Below are 24,670 nucleotides of genomic sequence, written 5' to 3' on the forward strand. Positions count from 1 at the left end.
CCAGAAGGTCATTTCTCCAGCAGTGAGCAATTATTTATTTGAACTTCTGACAGTGAGCTCATGTCCAAATCTACCTTCACCTTAAACCCGTCCAATTGCATCTGCTTTGGAGTGTGTATTCGTTGGCTGTGGCTAAGACATCAGATTTCCATTCTTTATTTCCGGTGATTTGATCGACTTGCCCACGTTCTTGCCAACACTTCATTCTGTGATTAGTGCTACAAGGGACATTAACATCTGGTCAGTGGCCAGTGTCAAGGATGTTGGCATCATTGTTTTTTTATTTATTCCAATCACATCGTTGGAGTAGGTTTTGCCACAGGAGAAATAAGCAGATTACTGAAGTGAACCTTGAAATTCAGTGTGGTTTGAAAGAAGCTGTCAGCACACCTTTTTTTTGTTGTTGTTCTGAAGTAAGACAACAGCCCTAAGTGTTCATTAGTCATGTCCCTTGGGAAGTACTAATGACCCACGTTTTCTGTGCCTGAGACCCTACCAAAACCCTACTTTCCTTACATCACCCCGATTTATTTTTAGAACTGTGAAGAAGGTTCTATTATTTTCCCACTTAAAGGCGAAGAAGGTTAGACTGAGGTTGGGTCACTTGCCCAAAGTCATGGATCTTAAACAAGATTCTGTTGGTCTAGTTCAGTGGTCAGCAAACTGTAGCTCGCGAGCCACATGTGGCTCTTTGGCCCCTTGAGTGTGGCTTTTCCATAAAATACCCCAGCCTTGGTGAGTCTGTTTTGATGAAGTGGCGTTAGAAGAAGTTTAATTTTAAAAAATTTGGCTCTCAAAAGAAATTTCAATCATTGTATTGTTGACATTTGGCTCTGTTGACTAATGAGTTTGCTGACCACTGATCTAGTTGAATTGGCTTGGCTTCTGACTTAACTATTCCACACTGGCCTCTTCCTGGCATCTAGACTCGGGTGACTTCACACAGAGGAAGCTCTGTTCTTTGACCAAAGATTGCTCATCATCTTCTCAGGCCAGTCCATAGAAATGTGAGCAGGCAGGTGTTCAAGGCCAAGGGCAGCCCAATCCTGTTACCTGGGCCAAAACCTGATGTCTGATGACGGGCAGTCAGACATCCATGGATTAGAAAGACAACACATTGGGCTTAGAAGAACGTGTGCAGGGTCACATGTGAAGAAAGAGACCATTGAAGGTAGAGGTCTATTACTGGGCTTCCACCTTGGCCGTCATCTGGCCAACTCATACCCCGCAGCCCATGGCTCGTCGTTCCAAGTTCGTTGACCTAAATTAAACCTTTGGATCACTCACCTAAGAGGGAACTCGCCAAGTGAAGGGCATATTTTCCTATTTAAAGCTCCAAGAGCTGCTTTCTTTTTTTCTAGAAGCCCTGGGTTCTCTCCCGTTGTCATCAGCATGGTCTTTGTTATGAGCCAAAAGGAGGGGCTGGAGGAGAGAGCTCTTGTCAGAAATTTCCCAGGAAAAGCAGCCTGACTTTTCCGTGCTGGGTTGATCCAGACTAAATGTTCACAGTGCCCGTGACTGAGGCACCGGCCCCGTAGAACGTGAGCCCTTCTGCCCTCGCTCCACAGCCCATTTCAACCCGGGCTTCCGCTGAGAAAGAAGAGCAGCTGATTGTAAATCACCCAACGAAAACAGTCTCGGGCAGATTTTCAGCCATATCTTTGATGGAGTCTTTGTTTTCCTTTTTTCAGGAATACATCATTCACGTCGACCCAGTGAGTCAGCTCGGGCTGAATTCAGATAGCGTGCTGGGCTATAGCATCGGGGAGGTCAAGCGCAGCAACACCTCGGAGACCCCTGAGCTGCTGCCCTGTGGCTACCTAGTGGGAGAGAACACCACCATCTCCGTGACCGTCAAAGGTAACTTCCCCGAATGCAGAGGCCGAAGCTTTCAGGAACTGCGTGCGGATCTCTTCGTTTTGTGACTTGGCTCGGCAAACTGTGGCCACAAGTTTGTTTTTGCATATGGATGTGGGTGGTTGTGTGTGTTTTTTCTCCCTTTGACCACAGTTATTTTTACCTAAGCAAGTTAACCCATCCTTAGCTTTTTCCACCACCATCGGAAACAAATCATTTTAGTTTACTGCTGAAATTATATAACAAAAGTTCCCATTAGCCTGATGACTCTGAGATGATGGAATCTTAATGACCTTGTGGAAATGGGGCTCCACCAATGCCAAGGAATTGCTCTTGCCAACAAGCCTTGGACGGGGTCCCATCCTACAGATGGGAAGCCACGCAGTGCTGCAGGCTAGAGAGGACTCGGTCTGAGCACCCTGAGCCGACGCACGACGCTGCCGGGGCTTCCGGAGGCCTCATCACCCAGAGATGTTGAGCCCCAAGCCAGAGAGTGTTCCACGGAACCTCAGCCCACAAAGTATTTGGGGAGAAGAGGAGGTATCATGGCCAAAGAATTCTGGGAAACTGCATCATTATCCCCCTCTGGATGTGGGGGGGCAGGGGGCAGGAGTGTCCTGATACAATAAAGGCTCTATCCTTCCATGTCCTGTCTCTGGCCTCTCACAAGGCTGTTCAATCCAGGCTGACACAAATGTATTTGACTGCAAAACCCCATTTTCCTATATTTTATGAACCCACCTAAAAGAATAGACCAGTCAACACGGTACTAAGTGCAACCTGCAGGTTGTCCTGTTTCTTTCAGTCCGCAGACCGACGCTCTACCACTGAGCCAAACCGGTATCGGCTGTCCTGTTTCTTATTTCCCTCGAGGGCACTGACCTTGCCTGTAGTTCAACAGTGCCGTTTTGGGGATATTTGATGCAAGTTTTGTTTCCCGATTGGTAGGTTTTCCAAAGGTACCCCAGCATTCCTTATCCTAGGCTTTGGAACATAGACCCCGATCCTGCTTGCTGCTGAAACCGATTTGGCTCAGTGGATAGAGCGTCGGCATATGGACTGAAGGGTCCTGGGCTCGATTCCGGTCAAGGGCATGTGCCTTGGTTGCGGGCACGTCCCAGTGGGGGATGTGCAGGAGGCAGCTGATCGATGATTCTCTCTTGTCAATTTTTCTAGCTCTCAATCCCTCTCTCTTCCTCTCTGTAAAAAAATCAATAAAATATATTAATTTAAAAAAAAAGAAAGAAAGAAAGAAAGAGAGAAATAAAGAAAGAAAGAAAAGAAAGGCCCTGCTTGAACCTCACAGGCAGCCTCACCTTGTTGGTGAGTGGAATTCCACAGTCGGGGCTTGGGCTGCAAGTGACAGAGACGTACTCAAACCAGCTTTAGCAAAAATGAAACATAAAGGTCCAGGACACACTTCCCACACAGCTGGGTTCCGGTGTTCCCACCGCGCCATCAGGACCATGCTGCCTCAGTTTCTTGTATTTTTTGAGCTCTCTGCACAGAACATGGCTCCCATGGCCCTGATTTGTTTTTCTAACTTAGAAACCTAAAAGAAAGTGGTTGTCTTAGGGGTGGTACTGCCCCACCTTGTGTCAAACACTCATCACTGAATCTGTCCTTGTGACCGGGAGAGGCTTAGTCATAAGCCCACACCTATGTGGGTGCAGGGGCTGGGCAAGCCATACTTAAACCATCTTACTGAGCTCCCCACAAGAGGAGAGAGTTCTATAGGAGAAGGTAGAAAGGGTACAGAGGCACAGCAAAACAGCCCCCAAGAACAGGCCCCCCCTACACACCAGAGCAGCCCCCATTATACACAGGAATAGCTCCCCTACAGATCAGAACAGCCAAGGGTTCACATCCCCAATCAGATGGTCCTACTTTGCATTTGCTTGTTTTTAAGATAAAACTGTTGTTACCTTCATGGTGCACCTGAGTGTTGGAAGCAGAGGCGCCTGGCACTCAGGAGAGAGCAGGGTGAGGAAGGAACCCTAAGGTGCTGGCAGACATAGGAGGCACAGGTATGGTTTGGGCAAACGCCATCGGTTTGGCAAGTCCAGACAAGCCGAGCCCAGTCTCAGGAATTCTGCAGAGGACAGGCGAAGGCCAGGGGCCCAGGTCTGAAAGGTGAGCAAAAGTCAGCCAAGCCAGGGCCAGAGCCCGCGCCCAGGGTGCTCCTGAGCAGGAAACGGCGGCAGTTTGCACCAGGGGCCTCCTGTGTTGGCAGGCCCAGTGAGGCAAGCACAGGGCTCCCCATTCGGCAGGACTTCAGACACTCCCTGTCTCTCACGCAGACACTTCCTTTCTCTCACGCAGGGCTCGCGGAGAACAGCCTGGACTCGCTGGTGTTCGAGTCCCTGATCCCCAAGCCCATCCTGCAGCGCTACGTCTCCCTGCTGGTGGAACACCGGCGCATCATCCTCTCTGGCCCCAGTGGCACTGGGAAGACCTACCTGGCCAACCGGCTGTCCGAGTACCTGGTGCTGCGGGAGGGACGAGAGCTGACCGAGGGGGTCATCGCCACCTTCAACGTGGACCACAAGTCCAGCAAGGTGAGGAGATCCTTTGGAGGCTGCTGCCCAGCCAGGGCTCCCCTGTGGGCCCTTTCAGAACTGTTGCTGTCACTCACCCTGATGGGAAAGCAGCATTTTTCTATACACTGGCCTTGGTGGTTATGAGAGCCCAGGATGGAGCTAGCAGGAAGGAAGGTTTTGACCCAAAACTTCCCACTACTTTTCACCTATACATTGATCTAGTTTACTTCTTGCTTCTTCACTATGAGCTGCGTGTTCAGTGCTAATAGTTCCTAAAGTCCACTTCAATTTACCAAGAATTTATCATGTGCCTGGTGGTGCTATGGTTTTTCCAGAAGGAAACCTTCTTTGGAACAAGAATAATAGTTCATATTGACAGACTGCCCCATGACCGCAAGCTGGCCGCCCCACAGCTCACAGCTATTTGCCATGAAGGGACCAGTTGCTGCTATCCCCATTTCACAGAGGAGGAAACTGAGGCCTAGGGCAGATGGTCATGTGTCTCAGCTCACTCAGGCGGTACTGAGAAGTGGACTGGAGCTCAAGACAAAGCCTTGGACTCCGGACCCAGCAAATAGGCTTGGCCCTGCCTCACGGGGAGTGATGGAAACATTGGACGGTCTGACCTAGTCCCAGCTGCGGGATGGGAGGGGGTTTCACGCAGTGGAGTTCATGGTAATTCCCTCTGGCTGGCCCTCTGAAAAGGTGTCAGAGTCCGAGGTGAACTGGAAAGGACTCTTCCCCTTTGGAATCACCTGGCATCCCTGAAGATGGGCTTCCTCACCCTCATTCTCTGATGCCCATTTCCAATAGGTTGTGTGGGCTGGGAACCTGGGCCATTCACAGGTTTCCAGGTGACTTGAGTGTGGGGACAGGACTGGAGAGAAATGGTCTGAGCCCCCGAGGTGAGAGCTTCAGTGTGAGCTGAGGGGGGGATCCTCTCCAGGACCAGTGAGAGAAGGACCGCTGCTGGGCACCTCATGCAGAGAACACCTCACCCTCTGTACCTTGAAAGTCTGAGGGGCAGGAGGCCCAGGAGCCCTGTCGTTGTAAGGCTGAGGCCAAGAACCCAGATGGGAAGGAGCTCAAAGAAGGAAAAATTACTGGTAACTTAAAAGGTTGACTTAAGCCGCATTGTGACTTACAAGGGAGACGTGGGTGTGCGTGTGGTCAGAGGAGGCGGCAGCTAGCATGCCGAAGTATCGGGTGTGAGGAGCACACTGAACAGGCACCAAGTCTGAATCTGGCCCCGCTGTTTGCCTGCTCTGCAAACTCAGGGCAGTCACCTGACTTAGGTGTGCCTCAGTTTCTCTCTCTGTAAAAGGGAGCTACACATAGTGCCCACCCACCCTAGAGGGTTGTGGGCTGCAAAAGTTCAGCTGTGTGAGGCCCTCAGAGCTGTATCGGGGTCTAGGTCACGCCAGCAAGATGGTGACATCACCAGGCAGTCATCCTGGGTTCTCTGGCCGGTCCTTATCTCGCCATTTCAGCCCTTTCCCCTTCTGCACCATTATTCTTCTCTTCTTTTTTTACAACACAGGCTTCCCCAGCCACACTGAGCTGTGTTCTGGTCCCAGCTCCAGCCAATCCCCCAGCCATTCTTCACAGTTCAATCCAAGGCTTACCCTCTCACCCAGACCTCCCCTGTGCATTCAGACTCACCTCCCCATGCACTGCTGGTTGTCTGTCTGCCACATCGCTACTCAGCAGCACTTGTGGGGGCTGCTGTGCGATATTGGTTCATGGAGGGCCTCTGCATACACGGCCCTCAGGCAGGCGCTGTGAAGAGCACCTTATACAGAATGTATGCAGCTTACACAGAGGGGTGTAAGGCACCTCTGGAGACCTTTGGAGCTTCCTGGGAGGTTGGCCCAATAAGAAGTATCCATCCCTATCTGGTTTGGCTCAGTGGATAGAGCATTGGCCTGCAGACTGGAGGGTCCTGGGTTTGGTTCCAGTCAAGGGTATATGCCCGGGTTCAGGCTTGATCTCAATTTGGGGGGGGGGGGGGGGGGAGGCGTGAGGGAGGCATGCAGGAGACAACCGATCAATGATTCTCATCATTGATGTTTCTATCTCTATCTCCTTCTCCCTTCCTCTCTGAAATCAATAAAAATATTAAAAGTTTAAAAAAAGAAGCCCTAGCCGGTTTGGCTCAATGGATAGAGTGTTAGCTGCAGACTGAAGGGTCCCAGGTTCAATTCCAGCCAAGGGCACATGCCCAGGCTGTGGGATTGATCCCCAGTGGGGGGTGTGCAGGAAGCAGCGGATCAATGATTCTCATCATTGATACTTCTATCTCTCTATCCTTCTCCCTCTCAAATCAATAAAGAAATATATTTTTTTAAATATATATATATATATATATATATGAATATGTATATGTATATGTATATGTATATGTATATGTATATGTATATATCCAAGAAAAATAGCAACACATATAGAGAAGTGGTAGAGCAGGGGTACAGAACCGGGCCTGGGCACCTCTAGCTGCTGTGCTCTGGCCCTCCGCTGAAGGAGTTCTGTTACCAGTGAAAGCCAGAAGGCAGGCCGCAGGTTTCCCCATCCTGTCCTCCCACATTACCCAAGCCAACCCCTGTGGCAGGCAGTCCCGCTGCCCGTGGGGGGCCTCCCCTTGCGTTGGCCTGGATGACGTGCAGGCTCTGAGCAGTTCTCTTCATCAGCTGCATCCCGTCCTTCCCTGGCCCATGCAGGAATTGCGCCAGTACCTGTCCAACCTCGCCGACCAGTGTGCCAGTGAGAACAATGCTGCAGACATGCCCCTCGTCATCATCCTGGACAACCTGCACCACGTCAGCTCCCTGGGCGAGATCTTCAACGGGCTGCTCAGCTGCAAAGACCACAGATGGTAAAGGCCTGGTCCCGGGAGAATGGGCACAGGGGAGGTGTGCTGCACGGAGCTGTGCCCACGCATGGCTGGGGTCAGCCTCTGCAGGCCCCTGGGAGCATCGTGCTCTGGAGCTGGGCTTCCCTCACAAAGTCCTTCTTTTCCTCCGTGTCCCCCACAGCCCTTACATAATCGGCACGATGAACCAGGCTACCTCTTCCACTCCCAATCTGCAGCTCCATCACAACTTCAGGTAAGGGAGTCACCCTCGGAGCACCAGTTCTGTGCCAGGCAGCTTGTGGGGCATTTTTCTCCAGCTTCACTCTTCATTCTCACAATAGCCCCACGTAGTTCAATTTCTCATTCACAGCTTGCAAATGGGGAGACTGAGGCAGGGAGAATTAGATGACTGTGTGAGGTCACTAAGTCCTGGGGTAGCAGAGACAGGGAGGCAGCTCCGGGCAGGGGCAGTAGGCCACTCGCCTCCCCTCACATCAGAGGCGCGTCTCTCGGGCCCAGGTGAACATGAGCAATGAATGCCCTTGCTTTGTCCCCAAGAGCTGTCTCTGGGTCTGAGGGCCTTTCCTTCAGCACCATGTCTTCCTGCTGGGTGTGGGAAGAGATGCTGCACTGTGGTGCCTGGGTGGATTTGCCGCTTGCCTTGTGGTGTCATCGCTAAAGGCCCTTTGTCCCACTCTGACCCCTTGGTGACTCCCACACTCCTCCCCTCCTGCTGGCCCTTAGATGAGGGTGAGAATTGTGTCCTGGGATGGCACCCTCACCCATCCTCTGCAGGCATCCCTGATGGCGATCTCTGGGAATTGGCCTCAGTTGTCATTCCCTGGGAAATGTGACCTCCTCCAGGCCCCTGAGATCGTGGCTCCCCTCCGCATCCAGGCTGTCCCCGTCTTGTCCATGCGTTTTCCTAAAGATGCCTCCCATCTTTCCTCCTCCTCCTTCCCCCGCCACTGCCACGCCACATCGCCTCCCTGGGCACCACTGCCTGCAGAGTGGCCTCATCCTCCGTGCCAGTGGCAGCTGGCGTGAGCGTCCTAGAATTCAAATCTGACCATAAACCCTCACCTCTGAAGTGCTTTAGTGCCTCCCTTCACCTCCAGAATGCATCCAGGCTCCTTGGGTTGGCAGGTCAAGTCTAAAGTCTGGTTACATGGCCTCTCGCAGTTTCCCCAAACCCCGCCCCCTTTTCCGATGTCTCTACAAATATTTTAGCGAGCTCTCCACCCAGCCACCCCCACCCCCTGCTCCTGCCTTTGCTTATGTGGCTGTTCCATCTATCCTTCCAGTCTCAGTCCAGAAAGCCCCTCCTCTGAGAAGCCTTCCCTGATTCCCCTGGCTTCACCATGCCTCATTCCTCTGTTTGCTTATCTGCTTTCTCGACAAGACTGTAATCTCCTGGGAGAAGAGACTGATGTGTCTCAGTCATTGTTACAGCCCTATGGCCCAGCACAGGGCCTGACTCAAGCACAAGAGGCAGCAGACTCGGTGGTTAGAGCTCAGACTTTGGAGCTGCATTGTCTTGGTTCTAACCTTGGCTCTCCTATTAACTTGCTTCTTTGTTCTTGGACATAACCTGTCTGCGCCTTCACATTTCCATCTGTAAAATGGGGATGGCGATAATATCTATGTCATGGGGTTGCTGTGAGGAAAGGTAAGTTAACACATGTGCAGTGTTTGCACAAAGGAGTCCTTTTAGTGTTAGCACACACACCATCTGTCTAGTTCTCGTGCGCATTGAGTCCTGAGGTTAGCTCTCGTTTCTTCGCCGTCATAATCATTGGAAACCTGATGTCCCCCAGGTGGGTGCTTTGTGCCAACCACACGGAGCCCGTGAAGGGTTTCCTTGGCCGGTTCCTGAGGCGGAAGCTCATGGAGACGGAGATCAGTGGGCGGATGCGGAATGTGGAGCTGGTGAAAATCATCGACTGGATTCCCAAGGTCTGGCATCACCTCAACCGCTTCCTGGAGGCTCACAGCTCCTCGGATGTCACCATAGGTAGGTGGGCAGTCAGGCGGGAACGGTGGGTGGGCTGGCTCCGGGGGGGTCCTGGCCGGGCCAGCACCCTGCAGGCACAAGTCAGCTGGACTCTATTGTGTTCATGTGGACAGAGAAGGAGGCAGAGGGAAAAGTCCCAATCCAAGGAAGACCCCCGACTGCCTTGCCCATCCCTTGCTGTGTCTCTGCCTCTCTTGCCCTGATCAGTGCCCTGGGGCTGATCAGCAGCAAGAGATGGTCCAATGTGGAAACTGCCAGCTCAGTGAAGTGCTCACCCAAAGGCTCTGCTTTAAAAATAAAGTAAAACGTTACCAACATTCCTGGAGCTTAAGGATTTAGAACAGAGAAAAAAAGATTGATCACCCCACCCTCCTGACATGATTATTTTAATTTGAGCTGATTTTTTGCCCCCCCCCCCCGTCCACACATAGATACTTTACATAGTTGCCATCATATTATTCCTACAGCATGTTCATTTCTTTTTCACCTCATGTTGTCTCGTAAGCATCCTGGGTTGCTGCTCCAGGTTTATAATTATTTTTAAAGGCTGGAAAAGACTCGCATGTGGGAGTGCCATCATTCAAGGCACCATTTCTATTCTCTCTAACATTTAGTATATTTGCTTTTTCAAAGGTCAGGACTAATAGTACCACAAGGAATGTCTTTCTCCATAAAGTCTTTCCTCTCTTTTGGGTGATTTCCTGGGGCAGAGAGATCCTGGGGGTGGGGAGGAGGGGTGTCGCAGAGCCCATGTGTCCTGCTCTGTGCCCGCCACCCGGCGGGTGGAATTCCTGCTGTCACTCAGAAATTGGGAGGGATGCTTGAATCATGGCTTCTCCCCAACTCAGCTCTGATGGATTTTCGTTCGGTCCCCAGGCCCCCGGCTCTTCCTGTCATGCCCCATCGATGTGGATGGCTCCAGGGTGTGGTTCACCGACTTGTGGAACTACTCAATTATCCCCTATCTCCTGGAAGCCGTCAGGGAAGGACTCCAGGTGAGACAGGCCCACTGGCCTCCTCAAAACGAGGGGCACGCCGAAACCGGTTTGGCTCAGTGGATAGAGTGTCGGCCTGCGGACTGGGGGGTCTCGGGTTCGATTCCGGTCGGGAGCATGTGCCTTGGTTGCGGGCACATTCCCAGTAGGGGTTGTGCAAGAGGCAGCTGATCGATGATTCTCTCTCATCGATGTTTCTCTCTATTACTCTCTCTTCCTCTCTGCAAAAAATCAATAAAATATATTAAAAAAAAAAAAAAAAAAAAAAAAAAAAAAAGAGGGCCGGGGGGAGTGGGGAGCAGGGAGCGGCACTGTTCTCGTGATCAGATAAGTTGGCTTTATCTCCTCCTTCAGGATTCTAACTGACATGAGGTGACAGTTCCTCACCTGTGAGGCCAGCAGTCTGGCACAGTGTAGGAACACACTTGGCTTTAAGTCCTGGCTCTGCCACCTGTTAGCTGTGTGACCCCAGGCAAGTCGTTTAGCCTTCTGTGCCATAGTGCCCTCGTGGATAGAAAAGGAGAAGAGTGGTGTCTCAAAGGAGAATAAGTGACTTGCCAAGGGGTCATAAGAGACAACCTTGAAAAATCTGGGATTTTGAGTCCACGCCTCTGGCTGGAATCCCAGGTTCTCCGCCCTCGGGCAGCCATGACATTCCCTACCTGCCCCGGGACCCCTCCCAGGTGACCCTGGACTCCTGAGGCAGCACGTCCCTTCTCACTCAGCCCAGGGCCAGCTCCAGGAGCTCAGCCATAGATGGGAGTTTCATTGTGGAGCCTGGAGGCAGCCTGAGAAGCTCAGGGCTCGGCCCCCCCGCTGTGTGATGAGCAGGTGTCATGCACTGCTGACCAGTCAACAACCAGTTTAGCAGCCGGTTCCCAGGGCTTCTCTGTTCCTGGGTCTTGGGCATCAGGAGACACCAGATGCTGCCGTAGGCCTGCAGAAGTCATGGAGGGTGCATGCCCCAAACGTGCGTGTGACAGTACAATGGCTGTGTGTGCCATTTCCGTGCATTTGGCTGAGCCTAGTGAGTGTCTGACTGCTTGTTAGTAACATGCACTGAGGGTCTTCAGAGGTACTCAGATGAAAACTTGAAAAGGACACAAAACCAGAGCCATGCCACCATCTCATAAGACGGGCAGGAGCCAAAACTGGTTTGGCTCAGTAGATGGATGGAGCATCGGCCTGTGGACTGAAGGGTTCCAGGTTTGATTCTGGTCAGGGCCATGCACCAAGTCTGGCTGACTCCTCAGTTACTTCCCTGACTTCCACGCTGTCCGAACCTCCCCAGAAACCTCAGGTGACTCGGGGAGCTGGATACTGTGGTTCAGGTAGTGGAGTTCTACGTCAGGTTTCACTTGACAAGAGGATTCCTCTATTTTAAAAAGTTTTAAATTCCTTACTCTCCTCCGTGTCACCTTGATTCCGTGCTCACTGGGCTGAGCACCAGGCGGGGCCGTTTAGTCCTCACCTGGCCCTGCCAGGTAGATAGAGAAGCCATGAAGGCAGCACATTGGTTCCTAGAAGGTGAGCCTTTGGTGGAAGTTATGAGCTAAGAAGAGGTAGAGGCCCCAGGGTGGACTCTGGCAGGGCTGCCTGTGGGGTGGGGGGGGGGGGGCAGTTTGGGGAAGGGCCAGAGCTCCTGCTGAGATGAGGCCCACCACTGATTGCCAGGCTGTCCCTCCACCAGACAAATCCTCTCTCAGAGGATTTGTGGTGTCGCCCCCTAGTGGCTACCCGACACCTTTGCACGTTTTGACTCCGGAGTCTTTTCCCAGTAGCCTATGTGTGGGGTGTGGCTGTGTCACTGCCCAGAGGCTCTTCCAGATGTGGTTCACACGCGTGCATCCTGCAGAGTCCAAAGTTGCCAGTAGCCAGGCTTTAGTTTCTAAATTGGCTCTGTGCTCCTGACACAGTGGGACTGCCAGGCTCCTCCCTGCCTGTGTAAAAGCAAATGTCCTGTTTGTCTGTCTGTCTGTCTATCCACTGTCTCTGCTGCTGCTTAGGGCTGCCACAGGCTCTGCCCTGGGGCCAAGGCACTTCACCGTGTTTCCTGTACTTGCCACAGCCCTTGCCCACCCAGCCTTTCACCCCCTGGGCTGGAACATGTCCAGCGGCAAGTGGGAAGGCTTGTAAAATGCTTCCTGTTCTTGCCGATGCTGCTTGCGTTTGCCAGCTGCATGTTTGCCCGATGAGTCAGTCCCCAGCCCTGTTCCCCTCTGGAGCTGTCACTGTGAACACTTGCCAGAGTGTCTAGTCTACAGAGTAACTCGAAAGGTCTGTGTGTCGTCTCCCCACATGGAGGGTGGCGTGGGCACTTTATCACATTGCCCCGGTTGCTCTGAGACCCGGGGCAAGTCTCCCTTCTCCAGGGTACCCATCTGTGCTCTGAAAGGTTTGAACCCAAAGCGTGTTTTTCAGGCTGTCTTCTGTGGAGCCCAAAAGTTTCTCAGTTTCTCCAGTGATAGGGTCAGGGGAGGAGGGCAAATATTTGAAAACCATCCAGGGCAGACTCCCTCTGAGGACTGGCTGACCTCCCCCTTCCGGCCTCTGTGGTCCTGTAGCCCTGAGCCTCTCCTCCAGGCAGGAGGGCGGAGGCAGAAGCAGGAGCTGTCAGAAAGGGGGCTTCGGTGCAGCCTCACCCATGTGAAGTCTGGCTTGGGAAAAGCAGGCCAGTTCCACGGGGAAGGCCCTTGGAGGGAGAAGTTTCTAAAAATTGCAGGAATGTTCCTAATCTGGAACAGCCTTCGTCGATGCCAAATATCCACAAATGCTTGTGTTCCCTTTCTCTCTGACACGGATGCGTACGTGCACTCACAACAGGCCCCCTCACAGAATCCTGTCTGAGACTCACCACTAAAACCGTTTTATCTTTAAAGCTTAAAGGAAGGAGTGTGGAGGCATGGTAGTGGTCTTAAAAAATTAAGGGATAGTATTGTTTTCTCTCTGAAGAGCAAATTAGTTAATATGGACAAATTTGAGAAACAAATGGGTGGGAGAAGCACCACCCACACGTAACCTCTGTTAATAGTCTGCTTTTCTGAAAGTTTACAGAGGGACTCAAGAGTCAGACCCTCCTCAAGAAATGAGGATTTATCAGAGCAGGGTTATTTGTGACCCCTGCCTGTGGTGTCAGTGGCCAGGGAAGGAATTCCCCGGGTGGTTGCATGCAGGAGGGTGCTGGAGCTGATAGCCAGCTCCTCTCTCCAGCTCCGCATTCAGTGACGTCATGTTGGTAGTCTGGCATTGGCTGTGCTGGGACTGTTTCTACACGGAAGCTGGTCGCCATTCAGGTGGATCAGCCAAGCTCAGAGTTAGGGTAACAGTGAGTCAGTGGCAGAACTGAGGTGTGAGCCCATCAGCTCGACTCCAGAGCCGGTCCGGTGTTCCTGACGCCTGAGTCTGCTGCCTTCGGTCTTAGCACATCCTCTCTGTGCACCTTGGGTGACTCCCTTACAGGAGCATTCTGGGAGGTGGAATTACCCTATCAGCGGGGACATAACGCTGCATTTGGGGAACTTTTCAGAAAGCTGCAAAATCAGGACTACAGAGGAGTTCTGAGCCCTCTCCTAACTATTCCTTCCTGGCCTCCCCTTAGCTCTACGGAAGGCGGGCCCCCTGGGAGGACCCTGCCAAGTGGGTGATGGACACCTACCCCTGGGCGGCCAGCCCGCAGCAGCACGAGTGGCCGCCCCTGCTGCAGCTTCGGCCTGAGGATGTCGGCTTTGATGGCTACTCCATGCCTCGGGAAGGCTCGGCCAGCAAGCAGATGCCCCCCAGCGATGCTGAAGGAGACCCGCTGGTGAGTTCTCAGCTCCTGGAGCAGCTCAGCCATCACTGAGCACTTAATGTATACTGAGCAGGAAGCGAAATACTGGAAACCAGAGGTGACTGAGCCCAGGCCTGCTTAGGGAGACTGTACCCATCCCAAGATTAGGGACATGTTTGCCAGGATTTCCTTTTATGGTTTTAGTTTTTCACTAATATCTTGAACCCCTCTGAAATGGTCTGTGGCAGAAGGTCAAGGGTGATAATTAGATTCTTCCCTCTAAATGTCGCCATACCTGTTGTCCCTGCGCCACTCTGCCCTCTGGTGTTATCGTGTGCTGTCCTGCTCCAGTGACCTCTTCCCCAGTCACAGCAGGGACAGAGCTGGGTAAGGAGCAGGAGCCCAGGCCAGCAATCGTGCAGGCAGGAAGGGGCTTGCAGGCAGGCCTGAACATGGGCTCTATGGCCAGCTAGGTGAGTTAAGTCTTAACACTGTCTGAGCTGCTTATTGACGCTGCCATTGCTGAAGCAATGAAGATATTTTAAGCTGAAACCAGTTTGGCTCAGTGGTAGAGCGTCCGTCTGCGGACTGAAAGGTTCCAGGTTCGATTCCGGTCAAGGGCATGTACATTGGTTGCAGACACATTCCCGGTAGGGGGTGTGCAAGAGGCAGCTGGTCGATGTTTTTCTCTCATCAACGTTTCTAGCTCTCTATCTCTCTCCCTTCCTCTCTGTAAAAAATCAATTAAAAAAAAAAAAAAATATATATATATATATATATATATATATATATATATATATATGGTCCTTTAAGCAGAACCTGGGCCCCTGGTGGTAACTCTGCAGATAAAGTAAATCCTCACTTAGCATCCTCAGTAGGTTCTGTGACTTTAAGTGAAACCACATGTAATAGAACCACGTATATCAGTTACCATAGGCCCTGGTTGGCAAACTGCCGCTCACAAGCCACATGTGGCTCTTTGGCCCCTTGAGTGTGGCTCTTCCACAAAGTACCATGACCTGGGCGAGTCTATTTTGAAGAAGTGGCATTAGAAGAAGTTTAAGTTTAAAAAATGTGGCTCTCAAAAGAAATTTCAATCGTTGTATTGTTGATATTTGGCTCTGTTGACTAATGGGTTTGCTGACCACTGCCCTAGGCTAATTGATATAAGAATCAAGGCCCTGTGGCCACTCACCAAGAGTATAAGGAAAGGATATTATTCAAAGACTTGCTGTACTCACTCTGCCAATATGAGATGCATGCATAGCCATCCTGCAGAATGAGACCTAAAGAAGCAAATGCCCCATGAAATGCGGTGAAAGCTAATGTGCCGGAGCCTGTCATGGTGATATACTGTCCTCGTGCCAGCCTGGAGCCCTGAGCGCCCGTGGCAGCCGAGGCAAAGGGAAAAGCACATCAGCGAAACTGTTCCATTACCCAGGGAAAGGAATGTTCAGAAGTGATGCGGCACGATGGGAAGACAGCCAGTTTGCTGACTCATTGATTTGCTGGATTTAAAAAGGAACAAAGGAACAGTGCTTTGGGTCGACTGCCATCCTTCGGATTGGAGGGGTGGAACTCTGCTGAAACTTTTTTTTAACAGGGACTACACTTTAAGTGGATGTATTATGTGTGTTACTAAGCACAACCTAATTTGCAGTGTTTATGATTACCATTTTATAGAGAAAAGGATAAAGCTTTAAGAAGCCATTCCTAACATTAACCATTGCTCAAATCTAGAGTCACGGGGACATTTTTGTGGGTGCGAGCTCATGAGGCCTTACGTAAAAATAGAATGTGGGGTGGCTGGAGGGAAGAATGGTGGCTCATCCCCAGACATCCTTTGCTCAGCCAGGACCCTCTGTATTGAACACAGAGGTTGTTTCGGTGAGACTTGAGGGCTCCCTCCAACTCCAGGCCCCCAGAGTGAGCCACCCCTGCTGACAAGTTAGATATGGGTGTTCCTCCCAAGCCCATGCCCTCTGACCGAGCCATCCATCTCGGTTACTACCGTAGTCTCTCTTCTCAGGGAATGGGACCACCAAGAGAACAGGCCGTACCTGTGTGTATGTGGGTAGATGTGATGAGAGAATAAGTGATTTCAGCTGCCAAGGGCCATTGACTGCCTTTGAACTCCTCCCCCACGACCCAGGCATGACTGTAGACACCAGCCCATGGTTTGTCTGTGGCCAGACTCACCCAGGCAAACTGCTAGGCACCCTGGGGCCGCTGGCTAGAGGCAGCTGGATGGCATGCCCAGCAGCACCGAGTCTTGGCCTCAGCTCAGAGGAACCCTGCCTTCCTGACTTTCTAAGTAAAATATAAAATTCATACACACACCATGTATAGTTATAAGGAAAATAAAAGTAGCTTTTCGTTCCCCACCCCTACTCCCAAACAAAACACAGTAAAGACGATCTGTCAGGGAAGATTTAAGAAAGAACACTATCTTGAAACTGTTCTCTTTAAGATGATGATGGTGGTGGTGATGGCACATCACATTTACTGAGCACTTTATGTGTGAGGCCCTAATATCAGGACCCTAAACCCAGTATGGCATTTTGTTCCCTAGTTGAGTCCTAGGGGATAGGAGCTGCTGTTCTCTCCAATCTATAGACAAGGGACTGGTGCCTCAGAGGTAATTTGTCCCAAGATTCTGGAATTGGAATCCAGGCCTCTCTGTTTTCCATGGCTCTGCTGGATCCTGGCACTGCCCTTCACCTCCCCATGAAGGCCGTGACAGCCATGGGGTACAGATGAGCTTGAGGCTCATTGAAGGGTGCATCCTGTGCTTTGGAAGTCCGAGGCACTGGTGAGCACGTTCCAGAAGCAGGGATGCTTCACTGGCACCTTTACCCAGGCTTGAGTAAGGTGTGCCCCTCCCAAATAAAAATAAGTGTCAGATGTATGGGGGAACTTTCCATTTTGTTCTCAGCGCTCTACATATGTTAACTCAATCCACACCATAACATTATAGGGCAGGTATGATTATGACTCACATTTGACCAATAAAGAGACCGAGACACAAAGAGGTTAAGGTACTTGTCCATGGTCACGCAGTTAGTGAGTGGTGCAGCTGGGATTTGAACCCTGGAAGCCTGGTCCAGAGCCCATGTGGGCTGCAGTCCCCAGGTGAGTCTGGAGGAGCAGGCGTGAGCTTGCAGGAGGCCAGGGCGGATGGGCGGGCAGGCTGCGGACTGGCCAGAAAGCCACTCATGCTCTCTGCCTTTTTCAGATGAACATGCTGATGAGGCTGCAGGAAGCAGCCAACTACTCCAGCCCCCAGAGCTACGACAGTGACTCCAACAGCAACAGCCATCACGACGACATCTTGGACTCGTCCCTAGAGTCCACTCTGTGACAGGGCCCAGCCGTGGGCCTGCCCACCTTCTCCTCCTCTCCCCACTGCACCTCCTTCCTCTGCACCATCCTGAAGACGCCTTCCTGAGCCAGCGTGGCCGCAAAATGTGCGCTGCAGGAACACCAAGCCCCCGGTCCTCCCACCCAGTCTTGGGGGCAGGCATCCTGGGCCAGCGCCCTGGGACTCCTTCCTTCCACAATGAGAACTGCACTACCTTCGGTCTCATTTAAGTCATTGTTCTTGCCTTGTTGCTGTGACCTCCCCAAGTCAATGAAGATACATCTTGGGAAAGGATCGTCACCGTTGAAACGAAGAGGGTTACACATGGAAACCCCATTTGAAGCTCTAAAACCAAACAACATCCTGCCACGAGCTGCCCAGAGACAGAGAGACTGGAGCAAATCTGGAAACTCAAAACAGCACGGCTTCCCCTCACTCAGACCCCACTGCCAAGTGGGTCTGGCAGCCAGCACCCTCACGTCCATGCCAACTCACCCAGCCGGCCACAGAGAACTGGTGCTAACTAGGCACTTGCTTTGGTCACACAACAAACATCAGAGCCATGCACAGGGAAACCTTAGGAGAAAACACCTCATGCTCTCTGCTCTGTTTTCTAAATGGTGCTCTCCTTCCCCGAGAGGTATTTTTCCTGTCCCAGTCCAGCCACACCTTCCCCCGTCACCTCCGGTGAGCCCACCAGTGTGCGTGCAGGAGTGAGAATGTGCCCGAGTGGACCTGCCAGGGCAGACAGCATGCGTCTGTCTACTTAGAAATGAATCAGGTTTCTTTTCTGCAAACACTGTGTCCGGTGAGAATTGGTCTCCTCTGGAGAACTGAGTACCCCTTTGAGAATGAGGTTGAGTTTCTCCCTTTCTGACTCTTTGATTTTGAAGATTTGTCTCCTTCTCCTGCCCTTCCACCCTACCCCCACCTCTTCTCATTCATGGTCAGAATCAATCCTTTGGTGAAAGTGAGAACCGCAGGAGTTGAGTCTTGGTTTTCAGTTGTCCATCCTCACAGTTCCACACACTCGCCTCCCACTGGGGCCTGGGTCACCACGTCCCGTGGAGTGGACTGGGACCCCATCCTCAGCACGTGGGGGAGCCGGGACCTCCCTTGCCTTTCCTTCTCGTCCTCGAGGCTTCGGAACGCACGTCGACACTCCAGCGTGCCAGCCCCAACCTCAGGTGGGTGATGAGGTCACCTCTCAAAAGACTTGCACTTTTCTCAGAACCAACGTGATGCAACTCAACTAGGGGTGGCGGCCACTCCCTCATGGAAGCCCCGGCCCAGCCTCCATTGGACAAGCCTTGCCTGACCTCTTCGGTGCTGACCTCCCCAAAGCGATGCCTTACTGGTTTTGTACTAACCATGTTCATGGATGAGTGTCATGCCTGCCTGGGGTCCGTTTTTTTTTTTTTTAATTTTATTTTCCCCATCAGAGCAAACAGGGCTAAAAAGTCATCCACTCAGTAGGAGAACTCACGTTGCTGTGACTTTTATCTCATCCAAAAGACTCATTTGTATGGGTGTGTGACTATGGGAAAAAGAAAAGAAAAAAGGAAAAAAAAAAAAAAAAAAAAAGATCCATTTTTTAGGTTCTTAACAGTCTCCAGCTAACACGTAGGCAGAAGTTCCTCCAGGTCTACGTGATGTCGCTGGTTACACGCCGTGCTACTACATGTCTTCGACATACTGATATCTTCCTTTCAGAGTGTGGTAACCTTTCAGTTGTTCGTTTTATAAGGAGAATCAATATTCCACCCCAGTGGGGGCATCTCTGTTAATGATCAGGGTTTTTATTCCATCTTTAGATTTCTATTTCTGAAGGTCCATCTCTATGTGTTTTCCTTTTACCACAAAGCTTGATCTGACACTGCTCACATTGTATTGGATAACCATTTTTTCCCTCCTCGAAGGGAAAAGGGGAATTTTTTCCCACTAACTGGTGCATGGAAAAACCTCTCAACACCATCCCAGTTTTAATCTCAGTAAACTCAGACTCTCATCTACTAAGCCTTCATCGGTCATTTGGGTGTGTGAGTGTGTCTTGTTCTGTTTTTCATAAAACCCTTAAACCATATAGTAAGCCTGTGATCACAGGCCAAACCCTGAGCCTTCTGGTTGACCTTAAGAGTGGTCCTTCTCAATGTATCTCCCAGTGATGACCTTACGCTCATACTGTGAATTTGGGAGGAGGTAAAATTGACTGCTCCTCATGGGCAGTTTTCCCAGTCACCTTGTGAGTAGACACCTGCCAATATTGTTTGAAGCACGTTTCTCTCTCTCTCTCTCTCTCTCTCTCTCCCTCTCTCTCTCTCTCTCTCTCTCTCTCTCTCTCTCTCTCTCTCTCCCTCCCTCCCTCCCTCCCTCCCTCCCTCCCTCCCTCCCTCCCTCCCTCTCTCTCTCTCTCAACAACACCTTTTCTTCTCCCCTCTCCCACAGACTTTCCTCCCACTGGGTCCAGGCTCAGAACCGAGACCTCTGTCCTTGGTGCTGCCTGACTAGTGAAAGTGATTCCGAGTAGTGTAGCCCTTGTGTGATTCACAACTCCGTGACCTTCCTAGAGCTTCGGGAAGCAGGGTTGTCTGATATGCACATTTCTCCTCTTGGTCATATTTTACTTTATTCGTGTCACTCACCTTTGACAAAGTGACGTTGTGCTCATTTAGGGCTCTGTCCAAAATGCTTCCATTTTGCCTTTTTCTACAGTTAGGCTAATTTTGAAATGTATGAAATTCTATGCAACATTGATGTTGAGTTACCAATGGAAGCCAAAAGTTTCTTCCCAAACTGCCAAGACTTACTACACAGGCCATAAATGAGATGGGAATGCCTTTTCCTTTAAGGTTGGGGGTGGGGTAGGGGTGGGACCAGGAACGGGATTTGCCTACACCTTCCTTGTATCTTGGGAACATTTTTTATTTAATTGTTTATGCTCTAAACTTCAGAATTCTGTGTATTCAAATTAGGTTGTGGCGAATCTACTTCAAAAGGAAGAAAAATAATCCAACGTTGTGGATATTCAACGGGAGGTTTGCTGTATTGATCTAGTTGTTTTCCAGTGGAGCAGTTTATGAAATATGTTCTATAAGATGTACATTTTTCATTGTAACATAGAAATTGTAAATAATCGATTAAAGTGCTGCATTTTGATGAATTTTTTCTAGCCATTTTTAAAGAGAAAACTAGGAATTGAGTATTTTGTGTACGGTATGTTTCCACCCTCCCTCCCTTCCTCCTCCCCTCCCTCTCTCCCTATTTAATTTTCATTTGTCATGAGGTTTTTGGATTTTCCAGTGGTCTGCTGGAGATCATGCCCTACGTCATGGAGAATAAAGCTGATGATTGTACCAGTCTTAAATTATTCATGATTCAATAAAATTGATGCTTATTTATTCAGATTAGTGGTTTGGCTTTTCTGTGCTGGAGCAAGTCCTCCTAGGAGTTAAGTTTCATGCCAAGAGGAAGTCATTCTTATTCCGATGCAGCAAACACTGGGAGAGCCCACGACATTTGTAGACCCACCTTTGCCACGATGTCATCAACATCCTACATCCTCTCAGTTTCTCATCTGAGTTACTGCTACTCATGGGGATCTTGTAGAAATGCAGATCCTGAGTGAGCATGTCCAGGGTGGGCCCAATACTCAAGCTCCCAGGTGATGTCCGTGCTCTGTGCCCTAGACCGCACTAGCAAGCAGTGTCATTATCCCACTAGCCCACTCTTTGACCCCTTGGCATAATAAAGACTTTTTAAAAATGTATTGAGTACATACTAATTGCCACATACTTCCCAAATCCCCCAATATAACCTGCAAAATGACCTTGGGGAAGTAAATATTCTTACTCCTATTTTACAGGAGAAAAGAAAACAGACTCAGAAAATAACTTGCCCAGGGTTCTATATGGGAAGAGGTGAGGTTTGGAGTTCCAATCCAAATCCCACCTCACTGGGCAGCTTCTAGTCTGGGGGCTCAGTTCCATGTTGCTGTTGACATCCATTGAAGAGAGAGTGTAGGCAGTGGGAGATTTCATCTTAGCATTTACTTCTAACAGCAGCAACAAGAATTGTCAAGGCTTGGTTAGAAGTGAGGCCTGCGGGTTCCCAGTGAAATGGATCCTACACAGCTGGCTCAACTGCTGATGACGTGTGATATCTAACTCATCGTAATGCACAGCAGTGGCCCAACCAGGGGGAGAGAGGATCCAGATGATAAGCACAGGCAGTTTTAATGCCTGTCAAAAAAAATGAAGGGGAGCTTGTGCAAATGTTTCGGCAACAAAATGTCCTGGATTTCTGAGATTTTTCCATATCAAGCTCTACCCCATTGCTACACAATATATTCTAATGTCATCTATGAAATATGATCACTGTATGTAAAAGGCACGATAGGACTTCTGTAAAAGAAGGGAACTGTGGCCGGGACCGGTTTGGCTCAATGGATAGAGCGTCGGCTTGGGGACTGAAGGGTCCCGGGTTCGATTCCAGTCAAGGGCATGTACCTTGGTTGCGGGCGCATCCCCAGTAGGGGGTGTGCAAGAGGCAGCTAATCGATGACTCTCTCTCATCGATGTTTCTAACTCTCTATCTCCCTTCCTTTCTGTATAAAATCAATAAAATATATTTTAAAAAATTAAAAAAAAAGAAGGGAACTGTGCATATAGAGACCTATTGTGTGCCCGACACTGTACTGAGAATTTCACCCCATCACATGGAATCACAGCACCTCTAGGTGGGTATGTTATCTCCATTTTCCAGGAGAAAACTGAGATGACTATTATTAAATAATGGTAGGAGTCTACCTGATTCAGAAACCCATGCCCTTTCTGCCACATGGTGCTCCTAACATCACTGTAGGTGGGACATTGAGGGGAGGATTACATACCCCTTTCACATTTGTTGTGTACTAGTAACTAGTTCCCCAGAAACTTAGCAACAAACATTTTCTCAATCTGTGTGGATTGGGAGTTCAGCATGGCCTAGCTCGGTCTCAGGCTACAATCAACATGTCTTAAATATTTACAAGGAACATTTAAAATCAAGAACTATCTAATAAAGAGAGAATATGCTAATTAAACCTCATGCCATCGCAAATATGGTGGCGCCCACAGCCACAAGATGGCAGTGCCTAGTCCCCTCAGCCCTGCTGGGGTGGAAGGCGCATGGCAAGGCTGGGCCCATCCCCAGGTGGGCCTGGCCACTCTGCGTGCCTGCCTCTAGAGTCCCCCAGTCCCCTCAGCCCCCCAGCCACCCAGGGCTGGCCCAAGGTGCTGGTAACCATGGCCAGCCGAGGCTTGCGCTGCCGGGAGTGGCAGCAGCAGAGGTGTGATGGGGCGGCACCTCCCCTGATCATCAGGTCGCCTCTCACCCCTGAGGGCTCCCAGGCTATAAAAGGGGGCAGGCTATGCTGAGTGCATGAATTTTCTAGTATTAAACATAATAGTATCAGGCCTCTAGTATTAAACATAATATTTAATGGTAAAATGTTGAATATTTTTTCTTTCAGATTAGTAAACAGGTAAGGATGCCTCCTCTTATCACATAATGTCACTGTCTTTAGAGATCCAAATGGTACAAAGAAGCAAGAGGAAAAAAATCCTGAGGATCGTAAAGGAAAGCAATTAGATTGTCTTTCTTCACATGTACTTAGGTAATCCAAAAGAATTAAAAATAATAAGTTGGATAAATTTGCTGGGTATAAAAGCAATACACAAAAATCAGTTGAACATCTATTGCAACCAAAAGTTTAAAAAATTAAAACGTTCCAATTTAAGAGCATCAAAAATATCCAATACCTAGGAATAAATGCAATGTAAGATATGCAAGAGCTCTACACAGAAATCTATAAAGCATTATTGGGAGAAATTAAAGAGAGCCCAAAGAAATGGGTATACTTATGGATTAGAAGACTCGATGGAAAGATGTCAGTTCCTTCAAAATGGACTATAGATTTGATGCAATCCCACTCAAAAGCCCAACATAGTTTTTATGGAGTGGACAGGATGATTAAATATGTGTATTGAAATACAAAGAGTGAAGCTCAGCCCATCAAAAATATCTTTCCACCAGAAGGGAGACTTGCTACAAAGAACATTAAGACAGTGTGGAATTGTTGAAAGAACTGACAAATAGTTCAAGAAAATAAAATAGAATAAACACTTCCAAATAATCCTAAGACATGTTTGTTCTTCTACATGGAGTTATGAATAACGTCTCTGAGCAAATACCCTACTTCATGGAGAAGGGAACTTGACCCAGGACACATGGCAGTGGAATCCCATTAGTGGTTCTTGCTATAACGCTAGAGGTTGAGCTGCCCTCTTAAAGGCTTGGATAGGGCACCATCTGGGTAGCTAGGGTACATGTGTTTGGGAAGTGGAAGGAGGAGTGGTCCCCTCCAGCAACCCACCTGGGGGATTTCTTATTTCCCATCCCTACAACTTCATGCTCTAAAATTAGAGGTGCTTGTCCTGATGTGTGTGGGGCAGGTGGGTGTAGGTGGGAAGAGGATCCCTTCTATGCATCTACCACTACGTTTAAAACTACCCCTGCTCCCTTATCACCTGGGACTGTTACACTTAGAGTGACAGGTGACTGACTCTGCTGAGGAGTGAGGGCTGCAGCTTGTGAGCAGAGAGGAGCATGCCTGGAGCTCGGAGAGCTCTCGGGGATACCTCTTGTCGTTTCCATGCCTGGCAACAACTGTGAATGAGTATCTGCAGCCAACACAGCCCCACAAGGCCCAGGGAAACAATTGCTGAGCCCCTCAGAAGTGAAGGTCTGGGTCATCCAGGCCTATGAAGTGCCAGCTGAGGGGGAGGGTAACCCAGAATGGGGACTGAGAAAGGAGGTCCTGAAGAGTGATCATAGCCCCAGGACCACTGTAACAGTGGATATTAACCCTCCTATTCTAAGTCTTTTTTTTTTCTTTTTTTTTTTTTTGAGATTGTGACCAGCCACCACCACCTTGGAACATCGATAACAGGCAGGGCTCAATGAGCCAAATGCATTGCAAGTCAGGGACTGCCATAGACACTGCTGGTGCCTCAGTCCAGGTCCTGAATTCACCAGTGGACAGCTGGTGCTGACAACCCCCATTTCTCTCTCTGCCTGAGTCCTGCCTCCAGTGCCACAGGCGCTTGTTCAGTCCCCGTTCACAGGGGAGTTAGTGCCCCAGGCACAACCTGTAGCCAATAAGACACAGGAGTGAGGGACAGTGCTCTGCTTTCCCGGCCTCCTGTGGGACGAGAGGGAGGCACGTTCTATAGGCTCCTAGAGAT

At 50.1% G+C, this 24,670-nt stretch overlaps 1 protein-coding gene and 1 long non-coding RNA gene across 7 annotated transcripts in view; one reads left to right on the plus strand and one right to left on the minus strand.

Annotated features, from left to right (window-relative positions):
• Window positions 1-18,649, plus strand: part of NAV2 (neuron navigator 2) — a 354,139-nt gene extending 335,490 nt beyond the window's left edge. For 5 of the 6 annotated variants that reach the window (XM_084895481.1, XM_084895482.1, XM_084895484.1 and 2 more), the window contains 8 exons: window positions 1,692-1,860; window positions 4,180-4,415; window positions 7,115-7,269; window positions 7,430-7,501; window positions 9,066-9,262; window positions 10,139-10,257; window positions 13,856-14,059; window positions 17,262-18,649. In XM_084895481.1, the coding sequence (XP_084751607.1) occupies window positions 1,692-1,860; window positions 4,180-4,415; window positions 7,115-7,269; window positions 7,430-7,501; window positions 9,066-9,262; window positions 10,139-10,257; window positions 13,856-14,059; window positions 17,262-17,387 (1,278 nt within the window). In that variant the 3' untranslated portion in view covers window positions 17,388-18,649. Of the gene's footprint in view, window positions 1-1,691; window positions 1,861-4,179; window positions 4,416-7,114; window positions 7,270-7,429; window positions 7,502-9,065; window positions 9,263-10,138; window positions 10,258-13,855; window positions 14,060-17,261 lie in introns of those variants that run through there. The other variant, XR_014796009.1, reaches the window with a different exon arrangement.
• A 145-nt stretch (window positions 18,650-18,794) lies between these two features.
• Window positions 18,795-20,785, minus strand: LOC311628339. The gene is made up of 2 exons (XR_014796010.1): window positions 19,804-20,785; window positions 18,795-19,681 (listed from the first exon to the last, which is right to left on the minus strand). It is a non-coding gene; the product is annotated as an uncharacterized lncRNA (long non-coding RNA).
• Between the last annotated feature and the right edge of the window lie 3,885 nt (window positions 20,786-24,670).

The sequence above is a fragment of the Pipistrellus hanaki genome, assembly GCF_964339955.1.
Source record: "Pipistrellus hanaki genome assembly, chromosome: 9".
Taxonomy (NCBI): Eukaryota; Metazoa; Chordata; class Mammalia; order Chiroptera; family Vespertilionidae; genus Pipistrellus; species Pipistrellus hanaki.